We start from the raw sequence: 17,602 nt of genomic DNA, 5'->3' as shown, positions 1-17,602 counted from the left end.
GGACCTTGGGGAAGCTACTTTCCCTCTCTGGGCCTCAGTTTCTTTATCTGTAGAATCCGAACAGCAGTATCTTGCAGTATTGTATACGCCTAAGTGCGTGTGAGTGGGCAGGAAGGTTACTTGAAATGACACGAGGGAAGTGGCCAGCACATTGGCCAGCAAGAATACAACAGGGACACATTAAATATCAGTTCTCTTCTCCTTCCCCACAGAGCTAGAGGGTGTACCAGAGTACAGTCTCCATCCCCGGGGCAGGGCCCACAACCAAGGCCAGGTGGCATAACTCTCACAAGCCCTGGCAGGCCATCTGAGTGAGAAGCGAGGCATGCGACCTCACCAGTCTAGCCACACGCTGAGCTTGACTTGGAAGGCAAACCTGGCTCGTAAAACCCTGAGGAAGTCATGAGGAGGCTTGGGCCATGCACGGCCCCTTAACTGGGATACATGAACCGGGATGCCCCAGTTCTTGGCTGGTTTGGATCTCAGATGAGGTTACCTGAGATGACCCCAGTCCCTTCGGATGAAAGTTCTTTAACATTCAAGACGGTGGTGTCTTTGAGCCTGACAGTGTTCTTGGGGGCATGTGGAAGTCATATGACAGGACTGCATCATGTACTTCCTACCACTGACCAAGGATTTGGTCTTACAGGTTTCCAAGGAATCTGTTAAAAATCTTTGTCATCTCAATGCTGATAAATTAATATCAAATAATAATTATAATTATTTGAGAGTTTAAGAATAGGACACGCAAGGTTCTGAGTACTTTACTTTGTTAGCTACTTCAAGTCCCATAATCACCCCAAGGAAGGCGATACTGTGGCGATGTCTGTTTCAGATGAGGCATGTCAGGCAGAAAGAAGTGGCATAACTTGGGTGAGGTTATGGCACATCCTGGATTGGGACCTGGGCAGTCTACACCCTCAAAATATTAGATAATGTCTTTCCTGCCAAAAACGGACGTTTATGGAGTCGTTAAGATGTTCTAAGGGAATTGTTTTACCTAGACCCATGGTTTTCAATCGGGGAAATTTTGCCCTGGAGGACACATCTGGTAGTGTCTGGAGACATTTTTGGTTGTCACAACTTAAGATGGGGGTTACTACTGACATCTAGTGGGTCAAGACCAGGGGTGCCGCTACAGATCCCGCAATGAACAGGATAACCCCTATAATGAAGATGAATCTGGCCCAAATGTCAGCAGTACCGAAGCTGAAAACCCCTGGTGGACAAATACTCAGAACATTCCGACAGACAAGTGAGCAGGTATAATGTGATACAGAGGGTGAAGAATATACACAGAGAGCCGCTACAGAGGAGAAGAACACTGTGGAGGGAAGTCCGCCGTCAGCGTGGTCACAGGCGAGCCTGTCAGAAGAAGTGATCTGAGGGCTAAGAATGGAAGAATGAGAAAGAACCGGCAATGGCAAAGGACCAGCGGGGAAGCGTTCTCAGCAGGGGCACGGCAAGCGACAGGAGCAGAGGGTGGGCAGGTGGGCGGGGCAGGTGGGCAGAGCACTGGCAGAAGGCGGCCTCCCTGCATCTGGAGCCTTAAGACTGACAGCATGGGCCCTGGCCGGTTGGCTCAGTGGTAGAGTGTCGGCCTGGCGTGCAGAAGTCCCAGGTTTGATTCCCGGCAGGGCACACAGGAGAAGCGCCCATCTGCTTCTCCACCCCTCCCCCTCTCCTTCCTCTCTGTCTCTCTCTTCCCCTCCCGCAGCAGAGGCTCCACTGGAGCAGGGATGGCCCGGGCGCTGGGAATGGCTCCTTGGCCTCTGCCCCAGGCGCTAGAGTGGCTCTGGTTGCAACAGAGCGACCGCCCCGGAGGGGCAGAGCATCGCCCCCTGGTGGGCAGAGTGTCACCCCCTGATGGGCGTGCCGGGTGGATCCCGGTCGGGCACATGCGGGAGTCTGTCTGATTGTCTCTCCCCGTTTCCGGCTTCAGAAAAATACAGAAAAAAAAAAAAAGACTGACAGCATGAGATGGGGTGGGCATGGCTGCAGGGGCCTGATCACAGAGGACTGGAGGGGCCATGAGAAGAGTGATGGGAAGCCACTAAAGAACTTTTTTTTTTAATTATGGTAAAATACATGTAACATAAAATTTACCACTTTAACCATCTTTTAAGCGTACATTCCTAATGTGCAGACATCACCGCCATCCGTCTACAGAACTTTCTCATCTTCCCCGTCTGAAACTCCAAACCATTTAAACACTAACTCTCCACACTCCACTTCCCCAGCCATGGAAGGGTTTTAAACAAGGAGATAATGTAACCTGCTTGGCATTCTGAGACGATGACAAATGAATGAAAGAGAATACAAGCAAAGGCTCCTACCGCTGCAGGGCACAGGCGGGAGCAGGAAGAGATGGTCTGCGCGGGAGTGAAGCAAAAGAAAGCGGGCAGAGTTAAGAAGCACTGAGAGGCAACCCAGGTAGGACTCAGTCATCCCCCCTCCCTGTAGTGGTGGGGGGGGCGCCGGTGATGGGAGGTACTCACGGCTGACTTGGGAGCCCAGCTTGTGCTCCCAGACGGCATGCAGCTGCTGATACTCCTGCTGTGCGAGCTCCAGACGCTGCTGCTTCACTTGGTAGATCTCCTTCTGGGCGCTCAGGGCCTCCTGGGCCACCACCAGGTAATCCTTCAGCATGTGCTCCTGCTCCCGCCGCCATTGTACCCGGGGGTCCTCGATCTGATTGGTTTCTGGAACAGACCCCAGAGACTCTAGGTCAGCACCTCACAACTATCCAGATGGCGGTCTACGGAATCCACTATCGGAAAACAAAAAGCATAATGAATAGAAACCCACAATAAATGTGAATGGGTTAACTTCAACTCTCGAAACAACAGAAACTCTGCGTTCTAATCTAAACAGAGGGGCTCAAGGACCTTAAAGCTGTTTCAGGTCATCTGTTTTGGCAAAGAGTAAAGAAAAGTAAAAACAACTAATACTTCAGAGAATATGAAGAAATAAGAACCTCCATACCCTTCTGGAAATATAAATTAGAATAGCCTTAATAGAGGGCTACCTGACCACGCACAATAAGAGCCTTAAAATGTTAATACTCTTTGATTAATAATTCCCCCTAAAGTAATTTATTATAAAAAATAAAAAATGAAGGCAAAAATACATTTGTACAAAACCATCATCATTATTAACATCATCATCACAATGATAATGAAAATAAATAACAAGCATTTATTTACTGTTTTTACTATGCCAAGCACTATTCTAATTATTTCTATTTACTCCTTCAATCCTTATGCTAATCCTATAAAGGGCATTCTATTACTGCCCCTATTATACAAAAAAGCAAACAGGCATAAAGAGAGTAACTTGCTCAAGGTCAAACAGGAAATAACTGTTCAAATAAGTATGTTATATTTACACAATACACTACTACAGCCATTAAAAATGTCTTTGAGCCTGACCAGGCGGTGGTGCAGTGGATAGAGCATCGGACTGGGATGCAGAGGACCCAGGTTCGAGACCCCGAGGTCACCAGCTTGAGCGTGGGCTTATCTGGTTTGAGCAAAAGCCCACCAGCTTGGACCCAAGATCACTGGCTCCAGCAAGGGGTCACTCGGTCTGCTGAAGGCCTGCAGTCAAGGCACGTTTGAGAAGGCAATCAATGAACAACTAAGGTATTGCAACACGCAATGAAAAACTAATGATTGAGGCCCTGGCCGGTTGGCTCGGTGGTAGAGCATCAGCCTGGCGTATAGAAGTCCCGGGTTCGATTCCCAGCCAGGGCACACAGGAGAGGCACCCATCTGCTTCTCCACCCCTCCCCCTCTCCTTCTTCTTTGTCTCTCTCTTCCCCTCCTGCAGCCAAGGCTCCATTGGAGCAAAGATGGCCTGGGCGCTGGGGATGGCTCCATGGCCTCTGCCTCAGGCGCTAGACTGGTTCTGGTCACAATGGAGCGATGCCCCGGATGGGCAGAGCATCGCCCCCTGGTGGGCGTGCCGGATGGATCCCGGTCAGGCACATGCGGCAGTCTGTCTGACTGCCTCCCCATTTCCAGCTTCAGAAAAATACAAAAAAAAAAAAGAAAAACTAATGATTGATGCTTCACATCTCTCTCTGTTCCTGTCTGTCTGTCCCTGTCTATCCCTCTGTCTCTGTAAAAAAAAAATAAATAAATAAAAATAAAAAAAAAATTAAAAATGTCTTTGAAGAAAAAGTAATGAAATGGAAATATGCTTATGATATAAAGTGAGGACAGTCCAGTGTGCACAACTTCATAAATAATTTTGCATTCATCAAGATAAATGTGTACATTCTCCACAATATTAAGAGGAAACATAGCAAATTATTAACAGTGATTTCAGTTTTATTTTTTAAGTTATGTGTAAAATAAATATGTACACAGTTCATTTGAAAGAAGTCAAAAGACATTAATTACACAAAAGGGATAACTGGCAACCGAGTAGATGTCAAAGGACCGATGTCCACTGACTATGAACTCCCCTCATTTCCCGGTTGGTGGGTGGGGTTAGGGGTGACTGACACACCAGACATCGGTTGGTGGGTGGGGTTAGAGGTGACTGACACACCAGACATTGTATATTCATGGCCGTGCGGTGAATCCAGCCAGCAGGTAGGTTTTCCTTAGCCCCCCCAAAAAACTTTGTTAATTTTGAAAATACATTTGGCCTGTTAAGACCAGGCTGAAGATGTTTTTTAAAGTTTAAAATTTATATGTTTTTGGAAATAGGCTAAAAATATATATATAACAAAGAGAAAATCTCACATTTCTACAAGTAAAGCGAGCATTTCCATCTTTGTAACCCTCCTCCTCAGAGGAAACTGCTCTTAGGGGCTCACACACTAACAGACAAAGCCCTCTGATTATCTACAAACCTGCTTACATAGATGTGTCTCTATAACAAACTGATTCTTAATGCATTACCCCACACTCTGCTTTCTCCCCCCCCCCCCACAGTACTGATAAGTATACTACAAAATCTGCTTGCATTTGTTCTGTTTATTTTCTCCTTGGCCGAAATGAAAGCTCAGTGAGTGCGAAGACCACTGCCATCTACTCTCATGTGTCCCAAGGTCCCAGGATGGTGCCTGGAACACTGCAGGTGGTAAAGAAATACTTGCTGAATCAATGAATGCTGGATGGCAGATTTAATCTGCTGCTCAACTGTAATGTGTCTATAACTCCTTAGAGAGTAATTTCCGTTAATGAACCCCCCACCCCGACCCCCCCACACGACTGGTCCAGGTGCACGGCTCTGAATGCTTGGGCCTCGATAGTCATATTCATTACACATTTGTATCACTGGCTCCTTTGACAGGGGTGGTGCCCTCCATCCAGTGAGCGCACCTTCACACCAAAAGGAAACCAAACCAGTAACTTGACAGCTCTAAAACCATCAGCAGAATTCTTCCTATTCTGGTCCCCATACACCCATCTCATCTCTGCCATCCTCCCCTCAACAAAAAACTCTGCCACTGCCTGTCTCTTTCTTCCTTCCTTCCTTCCTTCCTTCCTTCCTTCCTTCCTTCCTTCCTTCCTTCCTTCCTTCCTTCCTCCCTTCTTTCCTTCCTCTCTCCCTCGCTCCCTCCTTCCCTCCTTTCCTTCCTTCCCTCCTTCCTTCCTTCCTTCCTTCCTTCCTTCCTTCCTTCCTTCCTTCCTTCCTTCCTTCCTTCCGTTTCTCCAATGTCTCCCAGAAGCACCTTAAAATCCCACGCCTGCCATCAGATTTTAATGAGGGGGATGCACTCAGCAATTAGAAACAGGAAGGAACTGATTAGGGTTCCTGTACATCAGTGTTTAACCCAGCGCCCCATGCGGCCCTCCCAGCATTAACCTCATTCCCCATACACTCCCAATTAGGCATATTTACTTCTCATTATCCAGTATGCAATCAGGAGTACTAATAAAAAGCTCTGCTACCCCCAACAATGCAATTAGTGCCATTAGCTGTCTCTCAGAAACTCTTCTGCACTCTGGTGCCAGCAACGGTCCGCTCATTCATCCATTTAGTCATGCATTCATGCACATACACCCTCTTCTACTTAGCAAAGGTCAAGTGCACACCTACTACGCACCTTATCGGGCAAAGGCCTAGAAACAGAGAGATGAAGTAGACACTGTCTACACTAGCAGAGCTTGCAGCCACCGGGAAATGGTTATACCAGACGGTGACGAGAGGCACAACAAAGGTATGGCCAGGTGCTACTGAAGCCCAGAGGAGGGACTGGATAGAATAGCACACTTTTAGCCTGATCAGGCAGTGGCACAGTGAATAAGCACATCGGCCCGGTAGGCTGAGGACCCAGGTTCAAAACCCTGAGGTCACGAGCTTGAGCGCAGGCTCACCCGGGGTCACCGGCTTGAGCATGGGATCGTAGATATGACCCCACAGTCGCTGGCTTGAGCCCAAATGCTGCTGGCTTGAAGCCCAAGGTCACTGGCTTGAGCAAGGGGTCACTTGTTCTGCTGGTGCCCCCTACTCAAGGCGCAGCTGAGAAAGTAATCAATGAACAACTAGGGTGCTGCAACTGTAAGCTGATGCTTCTCATCTCTCTCCCTTTCTGTCTGCCTGTCCCTGTCACTCTCTATTTCAAAAATAAAAAAAAGAAAGAAAAAAGAAAAGCACACCTCTGCTCCCCAACACCGATTCAAAACCCAGCCTTGCCATGTTTTAGCCCTGAGCGTTCAGCAGTCAATTATGACCTCGAAGTCCCATTTATAAGATGGGGATAATCACCCTATAACACCCACAGGGTAGTTGGGAGGATTAAATGAGATCAAGCCAGGCTAGTACCTAGCCCAGCACATGGCACAGAATGTACGCCCAGTAGATGGGCGAGGACTGAACACCTTATTCTCGGCCGTCAGGCTTTGCCAGGCGTGGCCTGTTTCATTCCGTTCTCCTTCTGCCTGAAAGGAAAAGGTCAAGGCAATCCTCCAGTCCAGAAGGCTGAGAGCGAGACAGAAAAAACCCCTCTTCTCACATGAACAAATGGGGCAGCAAATTTCAGAGGACAAGGAATGGTCTCAGCCAAGAAGGTGCGCAGTGGATGAGGCTCAAGTACACTCCATTCATTCTTCACGGCTGGGAGGACCGCAGCCTGGCCCCTCCCCCCCGCCCCCCACCTGGCAGGCAGCTCCTTTCTGCACCTGTTCTGCCGTCACAGCCCCAGACACACAGACACTTGGGTGTCTTCCCTCAGGATCAGGATACTCGGATCACAGATATGAAACGGGTGATGGGCTAGAGACACCCGCACTCATATAGATCCCCTGGGGACACCTGTGTGTGCGCTGCCGGGGACCTGCTGGGGCCCTGCCTGTGCCAAAATGACCCGGCAAATACAATGACACACCTGCCTTCGTGGAGAAAAATAAAAAGGTATGCACGCACTTAAATTGATATATATAAATATACACACACACACACACAAAGTGGGAAATTTCTGGACTGATAAACATGAAATTATTAGCAGTGGCTGCCTCTGTAAAATTGGGGAGATCGGTTGTAGGAAGGGGAGTTACAGATTCTATCAAAAAGCCTTCTGGCCCTGGCCGGTTGGCTCAGCGGTAGGGCGTCGGCCTGGCGTGCGGGGGACCCGGGTTCGATTCCCGGCCAGGGCACATAGGAGAAGCGCCCATTTGCTTCTCCACCTCCACCCCCTCCTTCCTCTCTGTCTCTCTCTTCCCCTCCCGCAGCCAAGGCTCCGTTGGAGCAAGGATGACCTGGGCGCTGGGGATGGCTCCTTGGCCTCTGCCCCAGGCGCTAGAGTGGCTCTGGTCTCGGCAGAGCGACGCCCCGGAGGGGCAGAGCATCGCCCCCTGGTGGGCAGAGCACCCCCCCCTGGTGGGCGTGCCGGGTAGATCCCAGTCGGGCGCATGCGGGAGTCTGTCTGACTGTCTCTCCCCGTTTCTGGCTTCAGAAAAATACAAAAAAAAAAAAAAAAAGGAAAGAAAAGCCTTCTAAACTGTTCTTTTACATGAGCTTACATGATCTATCTTTCAGCCACTGTGACATCTCTAACTAACTATATCAAACAAAGTACAACCTGGCTTCAAGAGCCTCTTCCAGACTTGGGGTTGGGGGAGGGGTAAGCGTGGAGGTGGAGGAATCGGGAGGGGGGGGAGGGGAAGGAGGACGGCCAGGAACTTACGGGTGTTGTGGTCTATGAAGTAATCTCCAACCTGGGGGTCATACGCCTCTTCCCATCCTAGAGGCAGCTCGTCACTGATGCAGTCGGCAAAGGTGAGTGGTTTGGTGTACCTGGTGAGGAAGAGGAGAAACGGACTCCATCATCCCACGCGGCATCAGCCAGTTCTCGTGGCTTCCCTTGTCCTCCTTGCTCCTTGGAGCTGGCCCAACAGATCCCAAACCTTTGCGCCCACACCAGATCTCTCCCCACTGTCCCAGGAAGGTGAGCACATGGGAGGAGGCAGGGAATCGGTGTTCCCGTCCCGACTTTGTCCCTACAGGGAGAAATCTGAGCGGGTCACCTTCCTTCTCCGGGCCTCTGTTTCCGCGCCTCTACGTGAGGGGCTGGCAGGAGAGGGCTCGAAGGTCAAGGATCGCTTCTGGACTTGGACTCCAGCCCTCTCTGGCTTCTCCACCCGCAGCTCCCTCGCCCACCCCACCCCCAGTCTTCCTCCTGGCTCTGTCGCATGTTGTCATGCCCACTGCCCCTCCGCAAGGCTGGCTTACTGCAGCATCTAGAACTGCAGATGTTCCAGCCCTGCGAGTTGGGCCCAGAGCAGCATCTGTTTGCTTCCTGAGCTGATTCTCAAATGCCCGTGCCCACTGCTGTCCTTCCCTAGACAATCCAGGCCAAAGTGAATCTTTTAGCAATAACCGCCTTCTAAGTCCCCAATCTGCGGAGAATGAAGTGATTACCCAGTCCTGTGGCTGAGTCAGACGGAGACAAATCCCCCAACCAAACAATGGCTGGTCAAGCCCGGGAATCACCACAAACCGCTGGTCAAGTATTTTAGCCATAGTGCCAGGAATCTAGACGTTCAAGTCAGCCGAAGTGGCCCCCCCAGACAGCTGCTTGGTTTCTCCCCGTTGCTGACGCTGTCTAAAATACGTATTCTCATCTTCTCCCTCCTGTCTGCTCCAACCCACTTCCAGCTCCGGAGTCCCAGGGACTCTGCTCCGCCAGTCTGTCAACACTGTTGAAAGAAAGCTACAGGAGACTGTCATGTGTAATAATATTTTGCCCCCCAAATTTGTGTGGGTGTGCGTAGAAGAAAAACTGGAAAGATAGATGTTAAAAGGCTATCTGGGGCCCTGGCCGGTTGGCTCAGCGGTAGAGCGTCGGCCTGGCGTGCGGGGGACCCGGGTTCGATTCCCAGCCAGGGCACATAGGAGAAGCGCCCATTTGCTTCTCCACCTCCCCCCTCCTTCCTCTCTGTCTCTCTCTTCCCCTCCCGCAGCCAAGGCTCCATTGGAGCAAAGATGGCCCGGGCGCTGGGGATGGCTCCTTGGCCTCTGCCTCAGGTGCTAGAATGGCTCTGGTCGCAGCAGAGCGATGCCCCAGAGGGGCAGAGCATCGCCCCCTGGTGGGCAGAGCTTCGCCCCTGGTGGGCGTGCCGGGTGGATCCCGGTCGGGCGCATGCGGGAGTCTGTCTGACTGTCTCTCCCCGTTTCCAGCTTCAGAAAAATACAAAAAAAAAAAAAAAAAGGCTATCTGGGTAGAGGGACTGCAACATAACTTAAATTTTGTTTCCTCCATTTTAATCCTCTTCTCTTTTTTACTAATTTCTCTGTAATGCCCACATATGAATTGCAATTAAAATACTTAATGGTGACATCTAGGCCCAGAAAGCAAGTCATATATACATATATTTATGTGTCACGTTCCCTCTCTGGATAGTAGGCACTCTTATTCCATTTTACAAATGAGAAATCCACGCTCAACATCACGGCGTTGGCCGACCCCTGAAGCCTTACTGCCTGATCCTCAAATCTGAGCTTTGCTGACAGAAATTAACAAGACCCCTTGAGTCTCAGAACCATGTGGGAATGCAGGGTCTGCCAGGCCAGGGACCAGGGACCGAGCCGCAGCACCCCCGCGCTCTCGGCGACCTCCGCCTTCCTAGGAACACGGCCGGTACACCCGCACCAGCCATGGCTGCTCAATGAAAAGGCAACTAAATACTTCAAAGTCATCGAAGTCATCAGGACAAGTGATTCACTGAGCAAGGAAGGGAAGGGAGCAGGGTGGGGGGGGGGGGGAGGCAGAACTGAAACACCAAAAAGGCATCACTTTTCCAGGAAAACATGAAGTCCACGGATTTTTCCAGCCTTCAGCCCTGAGACGTCAGAACTGACATAAACGTTAGCTACAAGCATCAATGATGTGACTGACATGTTGATGATGGGGGGGGGGGACCATGCTTAGATGCTGATTTCAACTTGCAGTGAACACAGACATTGTGCCTAATAGGGATCTTTAAAAAAAAGGGGGGGCGCGTAACAAGGACCCAAAGTTAAGAGGGAGAGGGCAGAAGAGAAAAAGAAGGCTTTGGTTTGATATTCAGGGTTCCCTTCAAAGCGAGCATGCAAGGGGGGGAGGAGCCAGAAGGCTGATATCCTGACTCCCAGAGCTCCCTCATGGGAAAGAAAAAAGCTTCAATTGGAAGACTATGCAACTTACAAGAAATCTGGACAGCAAGAATCTCTCTGGAACAAATGCCAAGAGCGAGATGAATTATTCAGCGCGCAGAGCCATGCCATTCAGAGAATCAGGAGGGAGAGAAGTGTTTTTTAGTGGCACAAGGACTGAAACACACACACACACACACACACACACACACACGTATACACACGTGCACACACACTCCTCTTCCTGCCAGAGAGAAACTTTTTAAACCAGTTCTCCCCCTGGGAAACAGCGGGCACTTCTCTGGTCTGCACTGTTTCCCCTTGGGCGAGGGCCAAGAATGTGAGAGCTGGGAAGAGATGTTCAGCTTTCAGATGTGGCCAGGACTTGGGGGCTTGCCTGGGACTCCCAACCCCCACCCTCCCATGAAGCGATTCACCCCAATCTAGCCCCGTGCAATCCCAGGCTCCAGACTCTGTGCTCCAGGCTGCTGAAAATTCCAAAATGAAATCAAATGACCCAAATGCTGTTAGGGCAAGAGGGAGAGAGGGAGGGAGGGAGGGAGGGAGGGAGGGAGAGAAAGAGGGAGGGAGGAGGGGAGGGAGGGAAGGAGGAGGGGAGGGAGGGAAGGAAGAAAGAGCGCCAAGCAAGAACTAGTTCTGCCTCTTCTTAATTACAAATCTCTGAAGGAACACAAACATTCCAGAATGTTTCACAACAGGCCCTCCTGGAAAAATGGCCCGGATGTGTTGCCTTGGATACAGGTAGGTTCTGCCAGATCACGCTGCCCCAGCACACGGGCACACCTGTCCTGCCTCCCATCTCCGCGTTACTTTCCGACGTGGGAGAGGGTCCAGGAGCACACCGCCCCGGCCGGTATTCAGACAGGACGTCCTTTCTAAGGAGGCAGCCCGGAGGAGTGGACAGGCTTCTGCCAAGTCTAACACTGGGTGGTGATTCTCCAGGGACTGAAGAACGCATCACGTATCTTTCATGTTCCTGGTGCTACCCGAACAATCCCGGCACTTCCCACCGTAACAACCTCTTTATGGTGTCCCACGGGATGCTGGCCCCGACCCGGCTCTCTCCCTGGGCCAGCGGGGAGACACAGCTTTCCAAAGGGCTCACTGGATGCCCGCGCTGAGAACTGTCCAAACTTTCAGCTGAACCTCTCTCTCTCTCTCTCTCTCTCTCTCTCTCTCTCTCCTCCCAGCCGGGCACCATGGACAGGCTGGTTCTTCCTGCCCTGGGGTGCTTCACAGGCACAGTCCCCATAGCTGAAATGTCACAGCCCTGACTGAGCGCCTGCACCTCCCGGCTGCGCACAGAACCATTTCTGCCCCTGGCCTCACCTTCCGCACCTGTTTGGAGGAGGCTGGCGTGGGCAGGGTGAGAGCGCCAGATTGGGAGCTCTCCTTTCTTTCGACTCAGTTCTGCTCAAACATCTTCATCCGCTCGTTTAAACAAACCTGGGGAATGACTGAAAAAATAGCCATCTCACAAGTTGGCGAGGAGGGCCAAGCACATGACCCTGGGGGGGTGAACCGCGTTAATAAAACACCAGCCGCAGAGTGGACCGACGGACAGGGCCCTGCCCTTGCTCTGTAATCCGGGAGACACCCCAGCCAGGACGTGAACGGACATGGTCACTTCAGCAACTCACGCGGCTCAGAAAAATACAGCAGGATCCAGTGTAATGGCAGGGGGGTGGATGGGGGGGGCAGGCACGGGATGCCTCTGGGAGAAGGTGTTCTTTGAAGGGAGACCTTAGAGATGGGGAAAGCAAAGGGAACAAACAACTAACACAAAAGCTTTGGGGTGGGACATCGAAGAAAAATACACGGCATGTTTTCATGAGTCAGGGGAGCAGAGGCCGAGAGGGGCAGAAGCTGGGCTTTTAGGACCCTGGGGTCCCATGTAAGGACTATGAGTGCCATCCCCACGCCCAGCTGCGGAAGGTGACCCGGAGAAGCTCCCTACCTCACTGTTCTTCCCTCCCTCAGTTCAGTTAATCCCCCAAGCGGCAAGAATTTATTCTATGAACACAACAGCTCAGTCCCATGCCAGGCACCAAGAGGGCTCAGATGTTTGAATAAAGCCTTGTGTCTGCCTTCAGGAACAGAGGGTCTGGCCAGGGAGGCAAGGCATACATACACTGAGAGCAGGCAGCAACCCACGCCCGGGACTTTGGTGACAGTATATGAGACGGTTACCCTGGATGAGACTGCAGACCACAGAAAATTAAGAGGATGCATGGAGCGCTTATCTTAAGGGGCTGGGTCAGCCGTACGGACACGAAAGGCCAAGGAAATGGGAGAAGAGAGAGACAGAGGCCATGGGGTATCCTCAGGGGAGGCTGGAAAAGAAAGGGAACAGCGACCGATTCCGCAGCGAATGCGGTGACAGGGCAAATGGCTCCACAAGACTCAGAAATCGATGAAACCGGGCTGGAACCCATGCTCCACCTGTCGTACAAACCCTGCGTGTTACGTAATCTCCTCGGGAGGTTCCTTCTCTGTGGAACTTCAAAGTCCGGGTCCCGTAAGGGTGTTGTGGGATTGAATGAATTGACCCATATGCAGTGCTAGTGGGGGGCCTGGCAGGAAACAGCCCTCAGTAAAACGTGGGCTGTGAACGGGACCTACAGAGACTTCTATGTTCTGTGCACTGTGAGAACTGGGTCGCCTCTCATCTTCAAGGGCTGGTATGTTCACTATCCTCGTATCATCACCACCACCACCACCACCATCATCATCACCATCATTCTTCATCCCGAGAGAGACCCAGTGGTAGTTAAAACTCACAGGCTTTAGGGTCAGCCACCTGGGTCCCCACGTGGGCTCGGTCACTTTGGCTCTGTCCCCTTGGGCGTGAACCCTGCCCTGTCTGAATCTGCTTCTTCGTTTGTACGGTGCTTCCTCTGCTCAGAATGAATGACAACCTGAGCCCGTGGGCAGTGCTGAGCCCATGGCACACAAGGCTTAACCAACCTCGCCAGCTCCACGAGCTAGGTTTTAGATCCCGGTTTTCATAATGGGGAAAACCAGAGCAAAATAATTGTCCAGGCCAATAGCCTGCACACCTGGCGCTGTTCCCACAGCCTCCTTTTCGGGAGGAGCTGGGTTCTGCTTCCACCCTCTCTCTCCTTCTGGAAATTAAACCAGTGGGGTTAGGAAGTGGTCGCTCGAGTAGACTTAGTTCTCACAGTCTGTTCTCTGAAGGAGGTGCTTGCACCCGGAATTTCCAAGTTCTCTTTCTCCAAACATTTCCTCTCTCCCTCCCTTTACTTTCAAAACACCTGTCTCCACCGTCTGGGTTTTTGACACACACACACACATACAACCCCACCCCCCAGGTCTCCTGGCTGCACTACTTCGGTTGGGCTGGTTTATCCAGAAACTACCCTGGTCTAGGCACTCCCACTCCTGGAATTCTTTTATGGGGAAAAGAAGAGGAGGGAGAGAGCTGGAGGGAAGGTTCCAGACTGCTGTCCCGGTCCCCTTCTCCTCTTCAAACTAGCCACCCCCCCATCCCAGGGGCTCAGCCCCCCAAATGTTATCTTCGTCTGCCCACGCCGAGTTCTCAGGGAGCACCCCCTCAGCCCTGGGCCTGTCCCCTTTGCCTGTCTCTCTGCCTCCAGCTCACCGACACCCTGGTGACTCTGCGCTCCAGTTCCCCTCGAGGGATCACTGACTGGGATTTCAGACTACAGTGGTGCCTTGAGATACGAACAGACCAACATACATTTTTTTTTTAAGATACGAGCTGTGACTCGGTCCATATTTTTGTTCGAGATCTGAGCGAAATTCCGAGATATGAGTCGTGATTAAGTTTTTGTGGTTTCATTTTAAGTAAAGAAAGTGCAGTTTTAGTTTTGTTTAAGGTAAAGAAAATGCAGTTTTAGTTTACATTTAGTGTTAAGAAAGTGCAGTTTTAGTTTACGTGTCTACAGTGCCTGTATCCATCCCTCCCTCTCTCCCTCCCTCCCTCCCTCCCTCCTCCTCCTCCATTCACCTCCATTAGCCACACTCCTCTGTCTCCAAGGTAAGAATACAGGACTAAATAACACTTTTTTCTTTTATTTCATATATTTTGTTATGCACTGGTAAAGTATACATGTGTATTTCTTAATTAAAAACATGTCTTTTTTCATCATTTAGGACGGTTTGGAGATGTTTCACAGGGCTGGAACGGATTAAATCTATTTCAGTTATTTTAAATGGGAGACATTTGTTTGATATATGAGTTGACTGACTTACGAGCTCGGTTACAGAACGAATTAAATTCATATCTCAAGGTGCCACTGTGTAGCTCTGTGAACCAGACCCCGGATTAGAGGAGGCATGCACGGCCCACTGACTGCGGGAGGGCCCAGTTCAGCCTGCAGGTATTGCTTGTCGACTACAGCGCTACGTTTTTGTTTTGTTTTGTTTTGTTTTTTGTATTTTTCCGAAGCCAGAAATGGGGAGGCAGTCAGACTCCCGCATGCGCCCGACCAGGATCCACCTGGCACACCCACCAGGGGGCGATGCTCTGCCCATCCAGGGCGTGGCTCTGTTGCGACCAGAGCCACTCCAGCGCCTGAGGCAGAGGCCACAGAGCCATCCTCAGCACCCGGGCCAACTTTGCTCCAATGGAGCCTCGGCTGCGGGAGGGGAAGAGAGAGACAGAGAGGAAGGAGGGGGGGGAGGGGTGGAGAAGCAGATGGACGCTTCTCCTGTGTGCCCTGGCCGGGAATCGAACCCGGGACTCCTGCACGCCTGGCCGACGCTCTACCACTGAACCAACCAGCCAGGGCTCAGCGCTAAGTTTCACACACAGGGCCGGCAGCCACTGCTCTCGCAGGTGTCACTGCTGCCTCTCTCTCGTCTCATCACGCACCAGCAGCACTGAGTGGTGGTGAAGAGCACAGGGCGCTGGAGCCAGACTCCCTGGGTTTGACCCCAGGCTCTGCCACCTTCAAACTGTGTGACCCTGGATAAGATACTCAACCCTCTCTGTGGCTCAGTTTTCACATCTGCAAAACAAGAAACAAACAAACAAACAAAACCCACTCACTGAGCACTCACTACGTGACAGAGGTCACCGCCCTTGGCTACGGAAACTCTGTGCCCAACGGGAAGGGCCCTCTGAACCGAGTCGGACTCCCAGTTCCCATCCTTCTTATCTGGGAAATCTCAGCACATTCCTTCCCCAGCTCTTAGCCTCAGTTTCCCCACAGGCATAAAGCAGTCGAGAAAATCTGCCTCGCAGGGTTCTCACAGTGATTAATGAGGTTGGTACATGAGAATGACTCAACACGGCACTTGGCACACAACCCCGGGCAGGCAGTCACGCAGAGCTCCTCCCTTCCGGATTCAGGACCCCGCGGGCGGGCGCTCAACCCCCAGCTTCACCCTTTCCAGTCCCACGAGCTGGCTTCCCCAGGGGTCTTCCCCAGCCACGAGGCTGTCTGGGAACATCCAGCACGAAGCCAATGTTGCAGCCCACCCTGGCCTGGAAGTCGGCCACGTCTGCTTCTTGAGCTCCGGCCCTTCCCTGAGCCCTGCAGCCGGAAGGAACTATTCCTTCTAGAAATGGAATCGGCGGTGAAGAGCTCTCTGGGATCCTGCCTCAGCCTAGGGACCCTTCCATGGCAACACAGTTTAGACAGAGCACTGGGGAAGGGAGTGATAAGATCTGGGTTTGAATCCTGCCAATGCCACCAGACCAGCCCTTGGGCGAGGCCCGTATCCTCTCTGGGCTCCCCCTCTGCCAGGTGAGGGGCCTGGAATAGAACATTTCGGAGGCCCCCGTTGCAGTGTTGGCTTTTCTAAGTCTCCTCTCCGGCCTGCCTGTCCCGAAGGAGCATTGTCAGATTGTAAAGAAACAATAATGAGAACATATTCCAGTTGAGTACAAGGTTGCTGTATGTAAGAGAGGCCATTCCCAGATGCTACCACCTGCCTTTAACCAACAAGGAAACTGACACATAATAGTAACAATAATAAGAAACAAAAGCTACATTTCACTGAGTGTTTACAAAGTACCTGGCACTATTCCAGGGCCCTTGACACCGACTCTACTTTAACAGCTCTGACCTGCACCTTTGCAGATAGATGCGTTTTAACATCTCTGAAATGTTGCATCTCAGATGTTACCAACCACGGCTGACACCTCACACAGCCCTGGTGGAGCTGTCGCAGCCTGTGTGGGCACAGACATCAAAGGTGTCACCGGGATAAAATCACAGAGGCAACAGTGGAGCACTTTTAACCCCTAGAAACCAAGGGGTTGTGGGGAAGGGTGGAGGAGGCAGTGAACAGACACGCTGAGCAACATTCCCGAGGCAGGAGTGCAAAGCAGGCTGGCTCCGCACAACGGCCACGCTGGCTTCAGCCCGGCACTGAAGCGCTGAATTCTTCTGGCCCTCAGAGCAAGGCTGCATCACCAACGCTCTTGAGGGCGCCAAGGACAGCATCCAAAACACAGGCATCAATCAATCATTTGTGGCTCCAAAGAGCTGGATTCGGAATAGGAGGATGTCTGAGGAACAATGGAGCTTTGTTTTATTTAGGTATTTCTTTGGAGGGGTTTTTTTTTTTTGGGGGGGGATGCATAAAAGCAATCTGTGGGTAAAGATGAAATCTAAGTTTGAAAGATTTTTTTCAATGAGTAAGAAATAAACATTCTAGTTCATTTAAAAACATTGGGTCTTCTGAGTGCTTCTGATGACACTTGTTATTTCCTGTCACCCACATAGCTTCTATCCGCCCAGGTCCCCCACCCTGGCCCTGTGTGCATCCCTAAGAGGCCCCGAACACCTGACTGCCACCCACCCAGCCCCTGTTCCCAGGTCCTTTTTTCTACTGGCACCGCTGAATGCAGCCTTTCGGGAGCTGAGTCCTGCATTTCACGGCAGTGCCCACCTCCCTACCATTCTACAGGCAGCAGGGGCAGGGCCAGTCCTCCAGCTGGCTCACCTGGGCAGGTGGGGTCTTCCTGATACCTTTCCCTGATGCTGCAGCTGGCATG

At 51.4% G+C, this 17,602-nt stretch overlaps 1 protein-coding gene across 1 annotated transcript in view; it reads right to left on the bottom strand.

Annotated features, from left to right (window-relative positions):
- WWC1 (WW and C2 domain containing 1) overlaps nucleotides 1–17,602 on the bottom strand; it is a 129,033-nt gene that overhangs the window by 58,570 nt on the left and 52,861 nt on the right. Inside the window, exons 2-3 of the mRNA XM_066273229.1 lie at nucleotides 8,144–8,253; nucleotides 2,499–2,702 (exon numbers count right to left, since the gene is read on the bottom strand). Of these exons, the coding sequence (XP_066129326.1) occupies nucleotides 2,499–2,702; nucleotides 8,144–8,253 (314 nt within the window). The remainder of the gene's footprint in view (nucleotides 1–2,498; nucleotides 2,703–8,143; nucleotides 8,254–17,602) is intronic.

This window comes from Saccopteryx bilineata, chromosome 4 (assembly GCF_036850765.1).
Source record: "Saccopteryx bilineata isolate mSacBil1 chromosome 4, mSacBil1_pri_phased_curated, whole genome shotgun sequence".
Classification (NCBI taxonomy): Eukaryota; Metazoa; Chordata; class Mammalia; order Chiroptera; family Emballonuridae; genus Saccopteryx; species Saccopteryx bilineata.
This window is presented reverse-complemented; position numbering and strand designations above follow the sequence as displayed.